Genomic DNA, 23,551 nt, shown 5'->3' with positions numbered 1-23,551 from the left:
TTTGTCCATGACTCGTGTTTTTTTTTTTTTTTTTTTTTTTTTTTTAACCCCCACTCTGTGTCGTCCCTGTCACCCTTACAAACAGTTTTTCTGTTAATGGCTTACTTCTAATGCAACACTAATTTTACCATCTCAAAAAATGAGAAAGGGCAGGTCAAAAATATAATTATGCCATGCAAATACATTTTAATTTAGACATTATATTCGCAGCAAACTCGGATGTATATTCATAATGTCACGTATATAGTGTGTGGCACCATAATTTGAATTTAATGGCAGGTTTAAATCGCGCAGAAATGAAGGTAAATTGAGTTTATGTTGTAGTACTCGCATGTGTTCAGCAGAGGGTGCTGTTGTCTGTACGACCAGCCATAACCTTTTGTCGGAATCCGTTTTGTGCACGTTGCAGAGTTTTAAAATTAGCCAGAATCTTCTGCTGATCTCAAGCCAAGATCCAGGTGCGGACAAAGCAAGATGGCCGAAACGCCTGTCACCTGCATGCACAGGTAAGACTGCAAAATGCTCTACATTTGTCGCCATAACTTAGCAAACCAGCTTAAATGTGATTGAACGCAAGACATGTGTCTTAATGGTACATTAAGGTTGATATGGAAGAGCAATGTTGGCGTTTACCAAGTTATATACTGTAATTTTATGCATTATTATTAGATACAATTGTAACTGTCAAGTACCTTTTCACACTCCTGTGCAGTAGGTGGCGATATGCACCAAAGAAATTTAATCCGCCAGCAAATTTAGAAGAAGAAGACAAACGCTTCCAATAATAGCTTTAAAACACATGATTGGATTTTAGCTAGCTTGCCGTTCAAGAAGAATTGTCGAGTGAAATAGACTCAAATTAATCACAGTCTTAGATCAGGGTGTTTTGTTGTTGTTGTTCGTCGTTAAAGAAAGGAAGAAAAAAAAGATGTTATTGGGCTCGTGGCAGTCGCTGGAAGACGATGATGAATGTTAGCGTTAGCATGAATCATTACACGTAAAGTGGAGGCTGCGGGCGTCTATAGAAACATTAACAAGTGTTCCCCCCATGACAAGTGCAAAATCCATTTATCAAAAAGTGCGTGGGCTCCCTGTCCAACATGTTGGCTCATCTTTCTTTTTTTTTTCTATTCCTTTCTTCTCTTTCTTGTAAGTTTTGAAAAAATGTTGGTTTGTTGTGATTGTATTGACGTTAACGTGATGTTTGTTTTATGTTGTATTTCTATAAATCACTTTTGTGACAGCAAAGGCTGTTTGAAAGTGCTAAATAAATAAAGTTGACTTGACTTGAACGTGTTTTTCTGCAGGAAAGCACAGAGAACTATGTGACATTAGGTATAAAAAAAAATATTTTCAGGTTTGGTTTTCAAACAATCAAAATTGGCTGCGTTGTTTTTGTGTAACCCTGCAAACAGTCAATATTTAAAATAAGAATAATTCCTGCATCACCCTGCCAAATAATAAAACTCAGTTGTGCAGTTTTTGTGTAATCCTGCAGGGGGGAAAAAAACACACAAAAATCACTTTAGTAGTTTTTTTTTTTTTTCACGCAATTTTGCTAACACCAAATTGTGCTTTTGTAATTTTATTATAACTGCAACCAAATTGCTTTTGTAGTTTATTTACCAACCGTTTACACACAAAAAAGTTTTTGTAGTTTTTCACGTTACCCAGTTTTTCCCAAACCGCTTGTCACAAAACCTTGCTAACACAAGAATTGCATTTGTAATTTTTTTTTTCCACATAATTGAGCTAACATAAAATGGTTTTCCCGCAAAACCCCGCTACACTTTTTTTTTTTTTTTTTTAGTTTTTCACATAACCCCCCTTTGCAAAACAAAACTTTAGCAAAAATCTACAAGACATCATTTTTAGTTTTTCGTAGGGCTCGAGGTTTTGTTTTGCAAAGTGTTTAAAGTCTACTGAATAAAATGTTTGAACATCTTGCACCACTAAGGCTGCGCTATATAAATAAAGATGACTTGACTTGGCTTTTTTTGTGGTTTTTTTTTATTTACAATCGGCTGCTGATGGTTTTTTTTTATTATTATTATTCGTTTTCTTTTGCGCTTTGCAGCTGCATTTGATAAACGACTCAACAACTGAAAATGTACTTGTGTTTTGCCGGGCACTGTCACTTTCGCGCCAAATGTGGGCGGCTCGCTTATAGCGCTCGTTCCCTTCCCAGAAAACGTGACGCTTTTCGCCCCACTTGCGCGATTAAATGTGGACACTCGCCTCCAAATATTTACAGAAGGTTGATGGACGGGACGAGAGCGTCTGTTGGCCGCCGGCCCGGACGCTCGCCCACCGTGCACGGACGAGAAGGAGAAGCTTTTTCCCAAACATTCCCGAGTGAGCTAAAAATCTCGCCGCTGTCAGGAAGTCTGACGTGAACGCGCCGGCGGACGACGATGAGCAGAACTCCTGGCGCTGACCTACATTTACAACCTAAATTCTGATATTTGCTGAATGAAATTGTATTTAATCAATCCCAATTCCCTTCATTTCATAGCGTTTCTCTTAGCTGCGTTGCTCCTAGTATATTGTCCAATCAGATTGCAGTCTCTGTTGTGTTGCTATGTCAATCTAATCTGCCTCACGGCATTGTGGTGCATTCGAGGATGGGCGGAAATCGGACTTTTCCGAGTTCAAACCAGGAAGTGTGTACGGGAACGCCCCCTTGAACTCGAGAGAGAAAAAAAAAGGACTCCGATTTCACTGACGGATTACAAGTGACGTAACTCTACAATGGCGACCACGGATCGTGAATGGTAAAACACAATTTACTCAAGTATGGAGACTAAAAAGGAAGAAGAAAACCAACTCGGAAATTGTAAAAGTTAAAGCAATACACAAACAAAAAAATACTCGAGTAAAATGCAAATATCGTAAGAAATTGAATGTCACTCTGCCGCATTAATATTAACGTTAAAACGTAATCAATTTAACTTTGGCATTCGGCAAAACAAAACGAAGCACTTCCGGTTCAAGGTGACTGGCGGAGCCCGCGAGTGTACGTGCGCGCGCGCGCATGTGCGTGCGTGCGTGTATAAACTGATGTTTTAAATTCATTTTTATTTAAATTCATTTTTACATTGTTGCTGTTGTTTTTTAAGATACGATCCTCGTAGTTAACTCAACTTTAATGTACAAAAAGACTTCAACCGGAAGTCGAACTTTCAGCGTCACGTATGAAGTTAAAACGTAAATGTGAAATGTGTCACGTTATAACACACATTTCTAACTATGTGTGGGAAAAAAAGCATACCTGCATGACGTAATTAAGGAAGTAAAAACATTCGACTTTTCATGAATGGAAGGTTTTTGTCGCATGTTAATGACCTCACTTGCCCAATTAAAGCTGTTTTTTTTCCCCCCTCCTTTGTAATGAACTAAATAGATTGAAGTGCTACTTGTGAGAACAAGCCCCCCCCTAAAGCCACATATAATGAACCGACCCTTGTCACCTCCACTTGTAGCCCCTCCCTCGTCTACATGGGATAAATGGTGCAACTTGTAGCAATAATGCCCCCTTCTTTCACGAGCACGACCCCCACTGGACTGCCCCTTGCCCCTCCTTTCCATCCGCACCTCCATTGTGAGGTAAAGTGCACGCGCGTCTTGTCCTGGGCTGATGCCCACTACACCCATTATGCCCCCGCCCCCTCATTTTTTATTTTTTTTTAAACGCCTTGCTGGGGTGCTTTTAATGGCGCCACTTTCTCAATGGAGCAGCCCAAATTGGAACTCATGTTTTTGTTTTTTTTGTTTTTTTTTCGGTTCTGCTGGGACAAATGGTTGATCCAAGTTTTTAGGGGTTATTTAGTTTGACAATAACAAGAAAACAACGAAATGAAAGCAGAAAAATTAAGCAGTTAACAAAAAACTACAAAAAGCAAAAAAAAATAAAAAAAAATAACAAAAACAACAGGATAAAAAAGAAAAGTTTTATACGAGAAAGAACAAAACAAATACAGCAAAACTAAAAAAAAAATGAAGTCACTATAAAATAAAAGTGACAAAACAAGTCTACAACAAAAATGAAAACAGCTACCACAAAATCTTAAAAAAAACAAAATAAATCAACACGTACAAAATATAAAAAACAATAACAAAAATAAAGTAACAAAATAAGCAATTTTACAAAAAAAAACTACTGTACTTAAAAAAGAAGCAAAAAAAAAGATACAACAAACAAAAAACAAACAAGGGTAAAAAATGGGTCAATTTGACAAAACACAAACTTTTTTTCTTTTCTTACAAAGTAACCCTGAAAATTGGTTTGTTTTGATACAAAACAAAACAACCCAAAGTTATGCGTCAACCTGACCTAATTATACGAAACAGTCCATTTTTATTGAATATTATTATGATTATTAATTTATTTATTTTTTAACCAAAATTTCGTTATTTTTGACTCAGCAATGTGCTAAAAAAAAAGGAAAACAAAACTGCAAACTCACAAAGGAATCATTGTACTCACCCAAAACATTTTAACTCATTCACTGCCTTTGACAAGTATACTTGTCAATTGTATTTTTTAGAGCGGTGGTAAATGGGGGCGAATCTGAGCATGCTCCACTGTAAATATCAAACTTGGAAACAACTTTACTGATGCCCAACCACCGGTAGATGACATCATTGCCCCATTTTATAGGAAATAAACACAGTTTCAGAGTCCATGGGAGAAATGGCTGTATTTTGGCAAACCTACATTTTTCTGCTGTCAATTATAAAAGAACGGGACGGGACAAAAAGTAGGGAGTCTATTCTGTTATTTGGTAGATTCGGTTTATATATAATTATTGAATGGAATATCACGTGAGTATTGGAAATGTAAACATTTTCTATAATGACTGGCAGTGAATGAGTTCTTGGGGAAAAAAAAGAATCTCCAAAAACTGACTCCAAGCCATTTGTTTTTTTTTTCTTATTTATTAGAATAACATGTGAAAGTCTCTGCAACCTAATATAACAATAAACAACTTGCATCCATTATACGAGTCCTCCCTCCACCGTTGTGTGACGTCACCAATCCCGTAACGAACACATTCATGCGGCTCTTTTTTTTTTTTTGTTTGTTTGTTTGTTTTTTTCCCCCCTCTTCTCCCGACCCTACCAAGCCCGAATGCCGCCCTGGTGGTTGTGTGCCGGCGCCGAGGGCACCTGCAGGCCTCCCAAGTTGACGAAGCCGTTGGGGCAGCCCGCCGAGCCGGGCCCCGGTCCGTACGCGCAGCTGGCGTTGCCCGGCTGGTGGTACGCGGGGGCGCCGTACGCGTAGGCCGGGTAGCCCCCCGCGTAGCCGTACGGTGCGGCGGCGCTCGGGTAGCCGGAAGTCGAGCCCCCGCTGCCCGCGCCGCCGCCGCCGCCGAGGCACGGCTTCCCGTCTCGGACGAGCACCGGCACGGCCACGCGCCTCGGCGGCGGCGGCGGCGGGACTTGGTGGTGTTGCCCGGCCGCCTCCAGGCTCCTGTCTTGCCGCTGACGTTTGCACTTGTAGCGGCGGTTCTGGAACCAGATTTTGACCTGGTTGGAGGTGAGCTTGAGGGCCGAGGCCAGGTGCTCCCGCTCGGGCGCCGACAGGTAGCGCTGCAGCTTGAAGCGACGCTCCAGCTCCAGCACTTGAGCCTGGGAGAAGAGCACCCGGGGCCGGCGGCGGCTGCGCGGCTTCGAGGAGGCCGGCTGGTCCCGGGACGACGGAGCTTCTGCACTCACAAACAAAACAAAACAAAACAAAACAAAACGTCGCTTGTCTTAGAGACCAATACATAATCATGAGTTATTATTGTAACTTATTTGCTTTCCTATTTTTGTTTATATTTGCTTTTAACAATGAAAGCAAATATTCAGTGAAAATACGTCCACTAAAATACATAAATCAGGCCTAATCATAAAGTTAAAAAAAAGCACAATCGTGTAAAATAAAATATGAAATGCACACAACAAAAAGACCATACGTATCTAAAAATATAAATGTATTGAAAACTAGAATTATACACATATACGTAAAATGTGTCTTAACCCTGTGTTAAAAACAAAAACAATATCTTAGTTAAAACATTGCTGAAAGAAGTAAACGATTTAGCAAAAAAAAAAATTGTGTGAAAACTATACAATAACACAATTCGGTGGTAAAATTTCCACAAATACACAAAATCACACCAACTTTTTTTATTCTTTATCGTGCATGTGACACTTAAATATTAGTATTCTTACTCCAATGTCATATTATTATTGCATATTCTACTAAATCAAACAAATATTTACGTGTGCAACACTTTTTGCTATTAATCTACAATAAAAAAAAAAATCACCAATTTATCTGATCTGAAGATAATTTCTGATGTAAAAAATAAAGCAGTGAAACTTGCAACGCTTTAATGTAGATTCTTATTGTGTTATTTAAAATATATATATATATATTTTAACTTTTTTGCCTTATGTTTATATTTAACAAACTGTAAATTCATAATGTCTTTGTGTTTTATGGCCTATGGACCATGTGTCAAAAATTATTTTCCCATAATGGTTAATTGTACTAATTCAAGTTCAGTTGAGTAATAAACAATGCCCAAATATTTAACAGTAACATTAAAATAAAGATTGCACATGTATTATCTAGGTTATACATTTTTTTTAATACCTCTTGATAACACTATTATCAACATACTTTTAAATGAATTATAAATACCACTTTTTTTTTGTGTTAAAATTAGTCATTTGGATGACCCTTGTGTCAATAAATTATGTTAAAATAATTATTATTTTATTTTTATTTTTTTACTTTACAAATGTAGCATGTTTTGAAATATTCAAACCATACCATTTTTTGTATGATTGAGATCTGTTAAGTATGAGTAAGAACTGTATATTGCAAACATGTTTCACGTTTTCCTGTACTTGGCGCTTGTGTCAAATGTCGCGCGAACCCTCAGTTGTTGTTTATTTTGTATGATTTATTAAGAATTCTATAATTACCCAAATGATTACCTTTTTTTTTTTCCATGTACAAATGTGCTGGCCCATGTGCCAAATCTGGCCTTGATGGCTCGTGAACTTGCAGGTGATGTTTTTTTTTGTTTTTTGTTTTTTTTTGGTGTATTATTAAGAAAGATATGAGTAAGAATCATATACTATATTGTACATATATTATGTTCCTGTTTAACTTTTTTTTTTTTTTTTTTTTTTTCAAGTATGATTGTACTGACCAGTGTGTCAAATGTGGCTTCTAACCCCCCCAGGTATTTATTTATTTATTTACTTTATTTATTTATTTATTTAGACTTTTTTTTCATACTGTCTTGGCCCACGTGCCAAATGTGGCCCTGGTGACAAACATGGCCCTTGAACCCTGGTTATTGCTTCGTCTTCTTCTTTTCTTTTTTTTTTTTTTAATAAAGAATTATTAAACATATACTATACCTACAGGTTTAACCTTTATTTTTTTGATGTACTAATGTGCCGGCTCATGTGTCAAGCACAGCAAGTAAAGTCGACTCACTGCTCTCCTGCTCGTCGACGCCGTCGGCGGCCTCCCCCGTGGGTCCCTGCAGTCCCCCCCGGAACCGGTCTGGTGTCAGTCCACTATCCAGCGCGCCGTCCTCCTCCCCGTCCTCGTCCTCGTCCAGGGCCCCGAGGAAGACGGCGCAGCGCTCGGGGTCCGAGAAGGTCGCCGGGGCCGGTGCCGGGGTCGGGGGGCTTTCCCGGGCCAGCATGCAGGAGGGCGGCGGGGGTCTGTGGTAGTGGACCATGTGGACGGTGGGGTACTCCTGTCCCGTTTTCAGGATGTCTTTGACGGAGAAAGGCGTGGAGGTCTGGAGCATGGTCATCGTCGTCAGCGACAATCCCTCCAAGGCGCTCTCAAGACCCCCATGGCGGGCTCGGGTGCGAGGGAGTCCGCCCGAAAGGGTCCACGCTCCCGATGTGGCGCGAGGGACGCTGCCAGCTTCCCAAACTGGGAAGGAGGGACGGCGGGAAAGGGAAAAGGGGGGGACCAATCATAAAACGTCTTTTGGGAATGACAGAAAGAAGGCGGGAAAGTGCTGGGGGGGGAATCTTGTGTGCGCGTGGACAGGAAGCAACCTGCTAGTCCTCCTTCGTGATTGTAAATATTTACACCCACTTTTCATTCTTTTTTAAATTCATCTGCTTTTTCTTTATGATGTTGTTTTTTGTTCTTCTTCTTCTTTGTTGTTTTTGGTCATGACTTGTCAGGCTGTTTTTCTTTTTACTTTTCTTCAGATTTTTGTTCTGCTTTTCTTTTATGTTCTTTTTTCTTTTTTGTGTTGCTCTTCTTGTATTTGTTTTCCTCGTTTCTGTTGGTATTCCGGTTCATTTTCTTGTTTTTATTGTAGTTCTACTTGAATGTCTTTTTTGTGGTTATGTTGTTTATCTTTGTTTTTTTTTCTTGCTCTTGTCTATTATGCATGTTCGTTTAATTCTTTTTTTTTTTGCTGTTCTTGTTCTAATTGTTCTTTTTATTTTTGATGTTGTGTTATTCATCTTGTTTTTTTTTTTTTATTGGTTGTACTTGTTTGTCGTAGTTCTGATATTCCTACTTACTGTTGTTGTTCATTGCTGTTTTTTTATTTATATATATATATATATTATTTGTTCTTATTGTGTTTTTTCCTTGTTGTTATTTTGTCTTCTTGTTTTTGTGGGTGCTTCATCTTGTTCCTCTTCTTATGATGATTGGATTTTGAATGTCATTTTTCTTTGTGTTCACGTTTCTTGTTTTTTTTTTATTCTAGGTGTTGTTGTTGTTCTCATTTTTTTTTTGGTTAAATATTTTTATTGAAGTGTATACCAAAAGCAGAACATCCAGACTTATGTAAAAAGTTGTTCTCATTTTTAATTAGTTTGTCATGACGAGGGTCATGCAAGGGTCATGTTTGGGCCATGACGGTGAGGTCAAGTGTCTGTTTTGAACTGATGTAACCAGCATCTAGTTTCAACTGGTAAGACGCTATGTGATGTCAGAAACTATGTGATGTCAGGAATCTTTAATCTCTTTATCTGGTCAACAGCCAATCAGATAATTCTATGTCAGTCCTGTTACCCACATGTCGAGCCACAACCAATCAGATCGATTCGCTGTCTATATAATTTGTAGTTCATGTTGTTGGTCATTTTCTCATTGACATAGTTTATTGTTGTCTTTCTTTTTTTTGTTGGTCTGATAGTTCTTTGTAGTGTTTGTTGTTATTATTGTACTATTTTCATTGTTGCACTTGTTCTATCCTTTTTACTTCATATTATATTCTTGCTGTTATTCTTCTGCTTCGTTTGTTCTTGTTCTTTTTCGTTGTTCTCGATCTTTTTTTGTTGATTTTTTTTTTTTTTGTTAAAAAGTAGGATGCTGTTTGCAAGACTCTCCTTTAAACGCGTTTATTGCGTCAAAGTTGACGTGTGTTTCCAAGTTGACCTCCAATTCAGTTTGAGTCAAAGGCGAAATTGCAGCAAAACTTCATCCTGCGTGTGAACGTGCTGCCTTGTCTTTATCTCACCGTTGTATTAATAACCACACCGATGATAAGCGTGCGCACGCACACACTCTCTCTCCAGGGAGCAATTAAAATTCCTCCAGGAGGAAAAAAAAAAAAAAAAAAAAAAAAAGCGGAGTGACTTTTTTTTTTTTAGTTGGCCTTAATCTCAAGCTCTTCCTTATTTTTTGCCCATCAAGTGATGCAGACCACCCACACACCCACCATAAGAATGCATCAGGTGGGGGATGGACTACATCATAATTAATAACTGTAAGGTAAGAGAAAATTTGCTGGTTTTTGTGTTTGTGCGTGCGGTTGCATTGGATTACTTCGGTTTGCTTGTACTCGAGAGTTTTTTTTTTTTTTTGATTGGGTTCTTGTTTGGTCTTGGGGCTTTTGGGTTCATTGAGTGCTAGTGGGTTCTAGTTGGGCACCATTTGGTGCTTTGTTTAGTAGGGATGTAACGATGCCGGCAATATCGTGATATTGCGATATTAAAACTGGCACAATATCGTCATCGTCATGTTCACCATATTGAAAAAATATTTTAAAAAACACATCTGTTTAAAAAAAAAAAAAAAAAGACAGGTTGATTTCCATTTGTGCAGTTATAGCACCTTCTGGTGGCTAGTTTTTTTTAGAGCAGTTTAGTTTTATTTTGGCATGTTTTGGCCCTTCTATGTTTAAAATCCACTAATTGTCAGATGAAGGGGATTGTATAATGCTTTGAAGCGAGTCAATACGCGGAGGAACTCAACGTGGGCTTGCATTAGCGATATTAAGTGTTATTAGAGATTGAAGGTAGTTTATATGTATTGCAGTTATGTACAAAATCACAATATTGTGCTTTTTTTTTTTAGTATGAGCTCTTTTTTTTTTTTTTTTATTTTTTTTATTTTTTTTTTTTTTAAATATCGCCAACCTCCGCACAGTATCGTGATAATTATCATATTGGGAGCTTCATATCGTGATAATAATATCGTATCGTGATGTTTTGATATAGTTGGTTGAAATTGGTTGGTTGGGGTTTAACTCGATCTTTGGGGCTTTTATTGGTTGGGTTCTTCACTTGGGTTCTTGTTCGGGTTCCACTTGATTTGTCAGTTAGCTTGACCTTGGTCCTTCGATTGGGTTCAGCTTGGTTCTTTGGTTGGTTCTTCAATGTTTCTTTTTTGTCTAGTTAGTTCTGAGGCAGTTTTGCAGATTGGCTTTTGTTTTGGTTCTAGTTGGTTTGATGGGGATCCAATTTGTTCTTTTGGGCTCGGCATGCTTCTTTGGTTCCACTTGATTCTTTGGTTGCTGGTAGTCCAGTTGGTTGACTGGTTGTTGTTTTTTTAATTTCAAGGTTGCTGGGGTTCCAGTTGGCTTTGTGGATTGGATTTTATTTGCTTCTTTGGTTCCACTTTGTTCCTGTTTGAAGTTGGTTCCGTGTTTGTCCGGGTTCGAGCTGCTTGAAAGAAGAGTGATGAACAAATATGCATTGGACAGAGGAAACAATTTTACACAGGTCCAAAGACAGAACAAGTAAAAGTTCAGTTCATTCATTTATATTTAGTCGTTTTGTATTGTGAATACAAATATAGCGTGTGTGTGTGCGCACGTGTGCGTGCGTGCACGCGTGTGTGTAGTCAACAATAGGAAAGGTGACACCTCTTGTCTGCTGTCATTCTCGGCGGCGCCAGACTTCTTCTTCTTCTTCTTCTTCTTCTTCATAGTCGTCGTCGTCTTCTTCTTCTTCTTCATAGTCGTCGTCTTCTTCTTCTTCTTCTTCTTCTTCATAGTCGTCGTCGTCTTCTTCTTCTTCTTCTTCTTCTTCTTCTTCTTCATAGTCGTCGTCTTCTTCTTCTTCTTCTTCTTCTTCATAGTCGTCGTCTTCTTCTTCTTCTTCTTCTTCTTCATAGTCGTCGTCTTCTTCTTCTTCTTCTTCTTCTTCTTCTTCATAGTCGTCGTCTTCTTCTTCTTCTTCTTCTTTTTCTTCATAGTCGTCTTCTTCTTCTTCTTCTTCTTTTTCTTCATAGTCGTCTTCTTCTTCTTCTTCTTCTTTTTCTTCATAGTCGTCTTCTTCTTCTTCTTCTTCTTTTTCTTCATAGTCGTCGTCTTCTTCTTCTTCTTTTTCTTCATAGTCGTCTTCTTCTTCTTCTTCTTCTTCTTTTTCTTCATAGTCGTCGTCTTCTTCTTCTTCTTCTTTTTCTTCATAGTCGTCGTCTTCTTCGTCTTCTTCTTCTTCTTCTTTTTCTTCATAGTCGTCGTCTTCTTCTTCTTCTTCTTCTTCTTCTTCATAGTCGTCTTCTTCTTCTTCTTCTTCTTCTTCTTCATAGTCGTCGTCTTCTTCTTCTTCTTCTTCTTCTTCTTCATAGTCGTCTTCTTCTTCTTCTTCTTCTTCTTCATAGTCGTCTTCTTCTTCTTCTTCTTCTTCTTCTTCTTCTTCTTCATAGTCGTCGTCTTCTTCTTCTTCTTCTTCTTCTTCTTCTTCTTCTTCATAGTCGTCGTCTTCTTCTTCTTCTTCTTCTTCTTCATAGTCGTCGTCTTCTTCTTCTTCTTCTTCTTTTTCTTCATAGTCGTCTTCTTCTTCTTCTTCTTCTTTTTCTTCATAGTCGTCGTCTTCTTCTTCTTCTTCTTTTTCTTCATAGTCGTCTTCTTCTTCTTCTTCTTTTTCTTCATAGTCGTCGTCTTCTTTCCTTTAACTTATTTTTTCTTTCCCTCTTTTCTTGGATCATCTCAGCCGTACACTTAACAGCAGAACCAAAAAAAATAAATACATGAGGAAAATCTCTTTAAGCATGTCGAAATGATCCATATAAAATAACATAAAAAATTTGAAATGTTATTAATAAGACAATTATATTTGGTTCGATCTATGTTATATTTTGTAGCAGCATTTCCTTTCTTTACCTCACATTTATTAATTACTGTACAGGACTGTCTCAGAAAATTAGAATATTGTGATAAAGTTGTTTATTTTCTGTAATGCAATTAAATAAGCCAAAATGTCGTACATTCTGGATTTATTACTAATCAACTGAAATATTGCAAGCCTTTTATTATTTTAATATTGCTGATTATGGCTTTTGCTTATTTAATTGCATTACTGAAAATAATGGACTTTATCACAATATTCTAATTTTCTGAGACAGTCTTGTATACTGTTAAAAAAAAAAAAAAAGGTTAATATTAGTACAGCTTTTATTTGCTTTATTATTCAAATAGAATATGTAAATTTGGACCAACGATGTCATTTTGAAAAGGTGCCAAATTACGAGCAATTACGTATTTTAGTTTAGCGACCTCTAGCGGCCATGTTCAATAGCGCAAAAATACTAAAGAGAGTTTATATTGTTGGACAATTTTAATTAAAAAGGCCCTCCCCAGTGATTAATTGATTATTGTCACGCCGCTACCAGGCGTGGCGGCTCATGCTTTTATTTTTGTGTCTCTGTTTCCCGTTTTACTCTGAAATCCTAAACTCTCCTCTCACCCCAGGTCACTTGCCCTTCCTGCCGCTCACTCATTACCGGTCCCCGCCCATGATTATCACCACCTGCCACCAATCAACCCACACAATAAAAGCCACCTGCATTCTCCCCTCCGTTGCCGAAGTGTCACCGTCAGTGCATGGAAGCGTCCACAGTCCTTATGTCCTCGTTCATGTTGCCTAGCGTTGTTGCCTTGTTTTTGTGCCTTTTCCTCCCTTTTGGAGCGCCTTTAGTTACCCCTTTTGCCTTGTGCCCTTTTTCCTCCCTAGCGGAGCGCTTTCTGTTGTCCCCAGTACCCTTTGCCTGTTTTTTCCTCCCTAGTGGAGCGCTTTTTGTTCTCCATTTTTTCCCCTCCCTGTTCTCCTCTCAGTTTGAGAGGAGACCACTGTTGGCCGGAAATAAACCTGCTGCCTTGGTGGCCTACCTTACGCCTGCGTCTGAGTCCTACTTGACCCCGCCTTGTCAGTACACTTCGGCCAGCATGGACCCAGCAGGCATGGTCGAGGCCGCACTGCAGAGCCAGGAGGCCCGGCTCAACAACCAGGACCGGATCCAACAGACCATGCTGTCCCGGATGGAGGAATTGACCAGCCAGGTCCACGAGCTGGTAGGCCTTTCACGGCGTCGAGCGCCAGCTCCCACTGGACAGATTCCTCACCCTGAGTTCTCGGTACCGACCACGCCATTCACCGGGGTAGGATTGAGACTGGCCTCCCCAGAACGATACTCCGGTGAAACCGGACGCTGTCAGACTTTCCTCACAGAATGTGACATTCATTTTGAACAGTTACCACAGGCATTTCCCACAGCCCGATCCCGAGTGGCCTTCATGTTGTCTCACCTGACGGGACGGGCCAAAACCTGGGCGACCGCGGAATGGGCCAGGGGTTCCTCGGTCTGCCAAAGCGTACAGGACTTACGAATCGCTTTGCGCCAAGTCTTTGATCCAGAAAACAATGACCGAGAGAAGGCACGAGCACTGAGCCGACTTCAGCAAGGCAACGAATCTGTCAGCGACTATGCAGTTCGCTTTCGAACGTTGGCAACGAGCAGTGGCTGGAACGCCATCGCACTTCACGACCATTTTCTGAAAGGACTCTCACCCGCCATTCAAGAGCTTCTGGTTCCCGTAGATCTCCCCGCGGACTTGGACGACTTGATTTCCCTCGCCATCCGGACCGATCATCGTCGCCAGGAGCTGGCCAAGATCGGCGGACCGCGAAGGAGGGAGGAACCTATCCCCTGGACGCGGACACCGGAGGCCAGAAGGCCGCGATTCATCGCTCCTTCCCGACCGGAACCAGGAGAGGTGGACCTCACTAGCGACGAACCCATGCAACTGGGAAGGGCTCGGCTTTCGCCGGAGGAGAGGCAGCGCCGACGCCGAGAGGGCCGCTGCTACTATTGTGGTGGTCTTGGGCACTTGGTGGAATCCTGCACCACAAAGGCTCACTCTCCGGTGAGTCCTCCGTCACCCCGACCCGCCAAGAATCACAGACTTACGCCAATGCAGATAAACCACCACAATGTCACCACAAATCTGTCAGCCCTCATCGATTCCGGTTCCGACGAGAGCCTCATGGACTGGGAGCTCGTGAGGCAACTACGAGTCTCCACCGAGCCACTTCTGTCAACCATCCAGGCTCGAGCGCTGAACGGCAAGGAGCTCTTCAAAATCACCCATATTACTGAACCTCTGGAAGTCCGAATCGGACCTCACTTCGAGACTCTCCGTTTCCACGTTTTCCACGCTGCTTCCCCCACTTTGGTGCTGGGACACCCTTGGCTGTGTATACATAGCCCCAGAATCGACTGGAACACTGGAGTTGTTCTGGAGTGGGGAAAGGACTGCAGCTCTCACGGGTCGGAACAACCCGCACTCCGAAACTCCACAGCCCAGGTTCACCAGGTGACTCTCGTCCCACCGGCTCAAGAAGAGTACCCGAACTTGCACACTGTTCCCTCCTGCTACCACCATCTGCGGGAGGTCTTCAGCAAGACCAAAGCCATGACTCTCCCTCCACACCGCCCATATGACTGCCCGATCGATCTGATTCCCGGTTCAACCATTCCCAAGGGGAGACTGTACTCAGTCTCAGGACCCGAACGCCAAGCCATGAACAATTATATTGACGACTCCTTGAAGGCCGGCCTCATCCGACCGTCTTCCTCACCTGCAGGCGCAGGTTTTTTCTTCGTGAGTAAAAAGGATGGATCCCTACGCCCATGCATTGATTACAGTCCCCTGAATGACATCACTGTTAAGAACCGGTACCCCTTGCCATTGATGTCCTCTGTGTTTGACCAGCTGCAACAAGCTAGAATCTTCACGAAGCTCGATCTCCGCAACGCCTATCACCTCATCCGGATCCGCGAGGGAGATGAATGGAAGACTGGTTTTAACACTCCCCGGGGACATTACGAGTACCTGGTCATGCCTTTCGGCCTCACGAACGCTCCCGCAGTCTTCCAGGCCATGATTAACGAAGTACTCAAAGATTTCATCGACCACTTTGTGTATGTCTACCTGGATGATATCCTAATCTACTCTCCTGACCAAGCAAGCCATCGAAGCCACGTGGACCGAGTCTTGCAACGCCTGCTGGATCACCAGCTTTACGTGAAGGCAGAAAAGAGCCTGTTCCACGTCAACTCCATCTCCTTCTTGGGATTCGTCGTGTCACCCGGAAAAGTGGAGATGGAAGCGGACAAGGTCAGCGCCGTGCGGGATTGGCCCACGCCGGACTCACGAAAGAAGGTACAACAATTCCTCGGATTCGCCAACTTCTACCGGCGATTTATCAGAAACTTCAGCACCATTGCTGCCCCCCTGCACGCCTTGACCTCCCCGCAAGTTCGATTTAGGTGGAACACGGAAGCTGAAGGGGCATTCAAGGACTTAAAATCTCGCTTCACTAATGCCCCTATCCTCAGAGTCCCTGACCCCAAGCGCCAGTTCGTGGTGGAGGTGGACGCCTCGAGTATTGGTATTGGGGCAGTCCTGTCCCAGCGTTGTCAAGAGGACGGCAAGACACATCCCTGCGCTTTCCTCTCACGAAAATTATCAAAAGCGGAACGCAACTACTCGGTCGGTGATCGGGAGCTCCTAGCTGTGAAGGTGGCTCTCGAAGAATGGAGACACTGGCTGGAAGGCGCCGAACTCCCCTTCGTGATTTGGACCGACCACCGAAATCTGGAATACTTACGCCAGGCCAAAAGACTCAACCCTCGACAGGCCAGATGGTCTTTGTTTTTTAACCGCTTCGTTTTCTCTCTGACCTACAGACCCGGCAGTAAGAACATCAAGGCTGACGCTTTATCAAGAATTCACGAGTCCGAACCACTGGAAGCCGAGCCTGAGACCATTCTGCCCCGGGACTGCATAGTCGGGGCCATGAGGTGGCAAATTGAGGACGACGTCAAAGAGGCACTACGGAACGTCACTCCCCCCACGTCATGCCCACCACGCCGACTCTTTGTGCCTGAGGAACTGAGGGCCCAGGTAATACACTGGGCCCATACTTCACGATTATTTTGCCACCCTGGAGTTCGCAGGACCGTGTATGCTGTCGCCCGGAGATTCTGGTGGCCGGCAATGGAGACCACAATCAAGGACTACGTAGCTGCTTGTCCTACCTGTGCCCGCAACAAGACGTCAAACCAGTCCCGGATGGGTCTACTCCAGCCACTACCAATTCCATCCAGACCATGGGCGGAAATTTCAGTGGATTTTGTGACCGGACTACCACCATCCCATGGTAAAACCACAATCCTCACAGTCGTCGACAGATTCTCTAAGATGGTTCGTTTCATCCCATTAACCAAGCTCCCATCCGCCAAAGTTACAGCCGACATCATGATCCGCCACATATTCCGATTTTATGGTTTTCCCTTGCACATCGTCTCCGACCGTGGACCACAGTTCGTCTCCCGTTTTTGGACTCAATTTTGTAAAGCCCTAGGTGCCAAAGCCAACCTGACTTCTGGGTACCATCCTGAGGCCAATGGGCAGGCAGAACGGCTGAACCAGCAGCTCGAAACCGGTCTCCGATGCCTCGTCTCCCAGAGCCCGACAACCTGGAGCAAGTATCTAGTATGGGTCGAGCTCGCGCACAACTCTTTGCCCACATCTGCCACAGGTCTCACCCCTTTTAAATGCGTCCACGGCTACGATCCGCCATTCTTCGCCGAACTGGAAGAGGAGGCAACGGTCCCCTCCGTCAAGGCCATGATCCGTCGGTGCCACAAGGTCTGGTCGGCGGCCCGGACGGCGCTTCAACGCCAGGGAGACCGGGTGAAGAGGGCCGCCGACCGGAAGAGGAGACCGGCACCAGAATACCGCCCAGGCCAGCGAGTTTGGCTATCAGCCAAACACCTCAGGCTCAAGGTACCATGTCCAAAGTTGGCCCCGCGCTTTGTGGGGCCTTTTCCAGTAACCAAGTCCATAGGACCTGCCGCCGTTCGACTCCGTCTGCCACGATCCCTCAGAGTTCATCCTACATTCCACGTCAGCCAAGTCAAGCCTGTTCATGAAAGCACACTGGTGCCCTCCGAACCCGACCCACCCCCCCCGGAGATGATTGAAGGCGGCCCCGTTTACAAGGTTAGAAAACTTTTGGATGTTCGTAATCGGGGCCGCGGAAGACAATACCTGGTGGACTGGGAGGGATACGGCCCGGAGGAAAGGCAATGGGTCCCCTCCCGGTTCATCGTGGATCCCTCGTTAATTGAAGAATTTTATGAAGATCACCCTGACATTCCTGGGCCGTCAAGAGCCGGCCGTTGAGGGGGGGGTACTGTCACGCCGCTACCAGGCGTGGCGGCTCATGCTTTTATTTTTGTGTCTCTGTTTCCCGTTTTACTCTGAAATCCTAAACTCTCCTCTCACCCCAGGTCACTTGCCCTTCCTGCCGCTCACTCATTACCGGTCCCCGCCCATGATTATCACCACCTGCCACCAATCAACCCACACAATAAAAGCCAGCTGCATTCTCCCCTCAGTGCCGAAGTGTCACCGTCAGTGCATGGAAGCGTCCACAGTCCTTATGTCCTCGTTCATGTTGCCTAGCGTTGTTGCCTTGTTTTTGTGCCTTTTCCTCCCTTTTGGAGCGCCTTTAGTTACCCCTTTTGCCTTGTGCCCTTTTTCCTCCCTAGCGGAGCGCTTTCTGTTGTCCCCAGTACCTTTTGCCTGTTTTTTCCTCCCTAGTGGAGCGCTTTTTGTTCTCCACTTTTTCCCCTCCCTGTTCTCCTCTCAGTTTGAGAGGAGACCACTGTTGGCCGGAAATAAACCTGCTGCCTTGGTGGCCTACCTTACGCCTGCGTCTGAGTCCTACTTGACCCCGCCTTGTCAATTATCAAAATAGACAATTGATTAGATGTTAGTTAATACATTAATAGTTGCACGTCTAAAAATATATAATATTTTACATTATTTTGCTTTACTTTCTGTTTTCTCAGTAAAAAAAAAAAAAGGCTTCATTTCACTTATTCTCATCTTAATTTGTGATAGTGAAACGCCCGCATTTAATGTATTTATTCTGCTGTTTCAAACCTCAGTCATTATAATGTTAATTATAATAACAGGTGTGCGCGTGTGTGTATAAAGCTGTATTAAAACAGACTTTGGACGCTGATTGAGTGATTTGCGCTGCTGTGTACGACCTTGCACTGTCTTTCTATGACCTTGAGTCCTGGCGGTTTTCATCCGCTCGGCAGCTGCGCGTGTGTTTACTTTTTGTCTGGGAATCACACGGAATTTCACACAGAAGAAGATGGGGGGGAAAAAAAGTTTTTCTGCATCCAAAAATGCAGAAATTATACTTGAAAAAAAAAATAAAAATAAAATTGTACGTAACGGTATGTTAGCATCATGAATTAGCATCATCAAATGTCACACATACCTTCTGGCATTAGTGTTAGCCTCAAACACTAACATCTTTATTTTTTTTAATTTTATGTTAACTTTTGTTAGCTTTGTATGTTTGTATTACTCGTTAGCATCATACTCTACCATCATCTATTAGCTTTATATGTTAGTATTTCATGTTGCCACCCTGTGTGGGCATAGTGCATTAGCATCGCATGTTAGCATCATATGCTATCTTCATTCATCCGTATTGTACATTAGTGCCACGCATTGGTATCTTATGTTATCATATATGTTAGCGTCACATGCTACCATTGCGCATGTTAGCGTACATTGGCATCATACCCTTCCATAATTCGTGACCTTCATATGTAGCTACCGCGTGTTAGCATTGTGCATTAGCGTTGCATTTTCAGTATCATACAATAGCTTCATGTGTTAGCATCCTACGTTAGCTTGGATGCTACTGTACGTGACAGTCGACAGTCTTTGTCCGCTTCATGTTTTTGGCTTCGAATGACTCGCAAACATTCCCCCACAAAACGGACTTTCTGCTTCGGAAAAGGCGAGACGTGGGACTTTTGTATTTTATTTAGGCGAGCGTATAATGATAACAAATGTTCTCCACAGGCCGACTCCATCACGCTGTTTACTTCCTTGACGACACGCTGCTGATTTAGGAATAGGAAAAGGTCGGCCATCCATCCTCGAGTGGGAGTCATCCATCATAAACAACACGGAGTGTATACATACTGTTAGTGCGTCTTGTAAGTGCACTTCCTGTCACAGGGATCGCCCCTGACAATAGTTTTCGTCAATAACTTTTGTGGCCTCTGCCAGGGAATCGCATATTTACAACAATTCCTGAAGGCAAACGTACACGTAAAGAGTTCCTTTGCATTCAATTTTAATGTTAGTGAGATGCATTTATTTATTGCATTTTTTATTTTTTTCCCCCCAGTCTTATTAGTTCTGCATATAGCTATAGATAGCTTTAGCAATGTTTATTTATTTATTTTTTAAGCTTTTTCCAACTGAAAATTTTATTGCATTTATTTTATTATTTGTTAGTTTTTTTTAGTTATTTTCTCATTAGCGATGAGTTAATTTTTTTTTTGCATTTTTAATTTCTTTTTTTTCCCAGTCTTATCAGTTCTGCATATAGCTATAGCTAGCTAGCTAACTAGATGACGTTTTTTTTTTTTTTTGTCTTTTTTAGCTTTTTCCAACTGAAAGTTTTATTGCATGTATTTTATTTTGTTAGTTTTATTTGTTTTCTTACTATTTTATTTTACCAATTTAGGATAGTTATTTTCTCATGATCGATGAGTTCAATTTTTCTTGCATTTTGAATTCTTTTTTTTTTTCCCCAGTCTTATCACTTCTGCATATAGCTAGCTAGCCAGCTAACGTTTTTTTTTTTTTTTTTAAGCTTTTTCCAACTGAAAATTTTATTGAACTGATTTTATTTTGTTAGTTTTATTTATTTTCTTACTATTTTCTTTTACCATTTAGGATAGTTATTTTCTCATGATCGATGAGTTAAATATTTCTTCCTGTTTATATGAGCAATCTTAAATCATTTCATTTATTTGGTTTCCAATTTTTTAAAATTGTTCCCTCCAGTTCTAGTAAATTGTGAATCCATTATAGCTTTTATTTTTATGTTTATTTTTTTTTACCTGTTAAATCATTTGTGGAATCTTTTTATTTTTATTTTTTTGTATTTATATTTCATTTCCTCATTTTTTTTTTTAAACTATTGTTCTGGCAAACAAAAAGATTCAAGTTGAGCATATAGATGTAAACATGCGTATAGCGATGTCACCGTTTTTGCCAGAGGTTCATTTTGTCAAAGTAAAAACACGCGCTGACAAACTGAACCTGCGGCACGCACACGCGCAGTCTTCAACTTTGACCCCAAAACATGGATACCCACCCGCCCATCTTTCATTTAGCCTTGGGTGGTGTATGTTGATGTGTACACAGCAACACGGATCACTTCCTGCCACAGACCATTCGGATTACACGCACGCACACGCGCACTTTCGTAAATCTTGTGTTGACATGTTGTTGTGTGCTGACTGGTGACGGGAGGAAGCCCAGCAAGCTGACAAAGTACAGACCTCCTCCCTAACCATTGATGCCTCGCCTCCGACAACACGCCGCTTAAAATTTCCTTACGGCCAGAAAAATCATTCCTGAACAGGAAATTAACATATTTCAACAGGAAGTGACCCGGTTTCAAAAAGATGTGAACTGGAAGTGACTTAAAATCACCAGGAAGTGACCTCATTTCAAAAGGAAGTGACCTGATTTCAACAGGAAGTAACCCAGAAGTAACCTAAAATCAACAGGAAGTGACCTGATTTCAACAGGAAGTGACCCAGAAATGACCCGATTTCAACAGGAAGTGACTTGATTTCGACAAGAAGTGACCCACAACTCAAATAAAATCAACAAGATCAAAAGTTAGCATGCTAATACCAAGTCAGAATGCTTATGCTAAGTTAGCATGCTAATGCTATGTTAGCATGTTAACGCTAATGCTAAGTTAGCATATTAAAGCTAATGTTTCGTTAACATGCTAATGTTAAGTTAGCATGCTAATCCTAATGCTAGCATTGGGCCAAGATCTGGCGAACATTCCGACGTTTAGCGAATGATTTACGACCTTGAACGAACCCTGACTAACCCTGACAAGAAATTTGTTAGCACCCCGACAGCTGGGTTCCAAAAAGTGGTCTCCTCTTCAACGTTACCAAATTTCTTCTTACCGTTACCCAGATAAAAGGGTATCAAAAACTGGTACACCTGGCAGCGTCCCTAAATCTCATCAAAAGTGTCACACAAAAAAAATGCCCTTCCTGCATCTTTAGAAAATGTTCTCTCATCAATACCCCGACAGCAGAGTGCCAAAAAGTGATCCCCCTTGATGGAGTAACCCACTCCAAAAATGTGATGCTAAAAAGTGGTCCTGCTTGAAACTTAACCAAACCACAAACGAATGTGTCATAAAGTTCCTATTACATCTTTAGAAAAAAACGTCCTCTAATCAAGACCCTGACAATTGGGACCTACAAAGTGGTCAACTTTACCGAATGGATTTGCTAACCACTTATAAAGTCGAACAACTAAAAAATAAAATAAAATAAAAAATACATAGTAATTTGAAGGCAATTAGTTTAGAAAATATTATGTTGTCTTTGCTATTGTGATCCTGGAAGCCTTAATGGACTCCATCATCCCGGTCTTTGAAATTGGACCTGACAACCACGTCGTTTTGTTTGTGTTTTTGGAGAGCGAAAGGACAAAGAAGAAGAAAGAGTGACAGCTAAAGAGTGTTTACATCTTTCAAAAAAAACAAACAAAAAAAAGTATTTAAGCCTCCATTATCGTTTTGGCCGCAGGGGCAAGTTCTGAGTGCCTTTTTCTAAATACAATTCATGATTTTTTATCACCAGGTTCAAGTCATTTCAGTTAACACGCTGACAAGAAAGTGAAGGTTATGAGTTTTACGAGTGAAAATCCCCGAGTAATTGTCACCCATCCAAAAAAGGTTTGTCATTTCTTATAGATAGAACTTTGTTTCAAGCTCACTTCAACATCGTTGATCACTAAACTTACAATTAAAAAGCGTTTGGACATGTTTTTTTTTTGGCTGACCGGAACAAAGTCTTGACAGTAATTCACGCAGTAATCTCCTGTTATGACCAAATGTGGCCACAGGGGTCGCTGATTCTCAATTGACGACAGACCGAAACAGAAATAAGATTTGTTTCGCGTGGTGTTGTTCTTCTCCAAAAACACATCCATAAATGTTTGTTGGAGTCAATTTTAATTGTTAAATATATTCTCCACAAATCTGACAGCTAAAAATAGGCGAATTTGAACTTTAAAAGGCCTTAAAAATGAACGCCAGAATGCAATGAACTTCTTTGTTGTTGTTTTTTCCCCCCCATTTGAGAACCTTTTTACATAATTTAGAGATAATTTGCATGAGTGATAAATTGTTGAGAAATATACATTTATTTACATCATCACATGTACAGAGGGAAACTTCAATTTCACTTAGTTGGTCATAAATGTATTTATTTACTGGCACATTTCGAATACAAAATTTGTGCCTCTCTTGGCTCAACAAAAGTAAAGTTGACACTTTCAGAAATGACTATTTTAGCTTGTTTCTATGCTTATACATGAATCTATAATAAATCACGCAAGCATGGATGTACGGTGGCTTTGGATGGACTTAACTCATGTCAGCGGACATGTTTGTTTTGACTTTGTATGTTTAGGTTACCTGCCCTCAAACAGGCCTCGGGGAGACAATGAGTCTTAATGGATGTCCTCACATGGACAGCGGCGTGCGTGCGTGTGTGTGCTTGCAGCAGGCTGGGAGTGGAGGCCATTCGTCAAACACTTGAGAACGTCTGACAAGCCAAGGAAACGCACCTGAATGTTTATTTTGACGCGCGGTAATTTACACCTTCCTTCATTTGTTTCGTCGTCGCTTGAAAATCATAAACACCCCACCAACCATTTCATTAGCTACATAATCTAATGATAATCCATACAGTTATCACTGATAATGTTTTTTTTAAAATGCAATTTAAATTTAAAGCACATTTTCAATGATGTGTATTGTTTACCCTCACAACATGACTGTAAACAAAGAGAATCTTGTTTAGAAAAAGTCAGTTTTGCCACCTTTAGCGACT

General features: G+C 41.5%; 1 protein-coding gene and 1 long non-coding RNA gene across 3 annotated transcripts; one reads left to right on the top strand and one right to left on the bottom strand.

Moving 5' to 3' along the window:
* The first annotated feature begins 39 nt into the window (after window positions 1-39).
* On the top strand, window positions 40-23,506 carry LOC144021139 (uncharacterized). Its single transcript, XR_013284055.1, has 3 exons — window positions 40-506; window positions 19,461-19,597; window positions 23,129-23,506. It is a non-coding gene; the product is annotated as an uncharacterized LOC144021139 (long non-coding RNA).
* Window positions 4,993-8,146, bottom strand: LOC144020981 (homeobox protein Nkx-2.5-like). Of its 2 annotated transcripts, XM_077524918.1 has the most exons (3): window positions 7,501-8,146; window positions 7,301-7,303; window positions 4,993-5,713 (listed from the first exon to the last, which is right to left on the bottom strand). In XM_077524918.1, the coding sequence occupies exons 1-3, from the start codon at window positions 7,830-7,832 to the stop codon at window positions 5,119-5,121; spliced, it is 930 nt and encodes a 309-aa protein (XP_077381044.1). In that variant the 5' UTR covers window positions 7,833-8,146; the 3' UTR covers window positions 4,993-5,118. The 2 variants fall into 2 exon arrangements, with proteins under 2 accessions (XP_077381044.1, XP_077381043.1); XM_077524917.1 differs by lacking the exon at window positions 7,301-7,303 and having other exon boundaries at window positions 4,993-5,708; window positions 7,505-8,146.
* Window positions 23,507-23,551: the final 45 nt, after the last annotated feature.

This window comes from Festucalex cinctus, chromosome 6, assembly GCF_051991245.1.
Source record: "Festucalex cinctus isolate MCC-2025b chromosome 6, RoL_Fcin_1.0, whole genome shotgun sequence".
NCBI classification, from domain to species: Eukaryota; Metazoa; Chordata; class Actinopteri; order Syngnathiformes; family Syngnathidae; genus Festucalex; species Festucalex cinctus.
The sequence above is the reverse complement of the archived record's forward strand: the minus strand, read 5'-3'. Positions and strand labels throughout refer to the sequence as shown.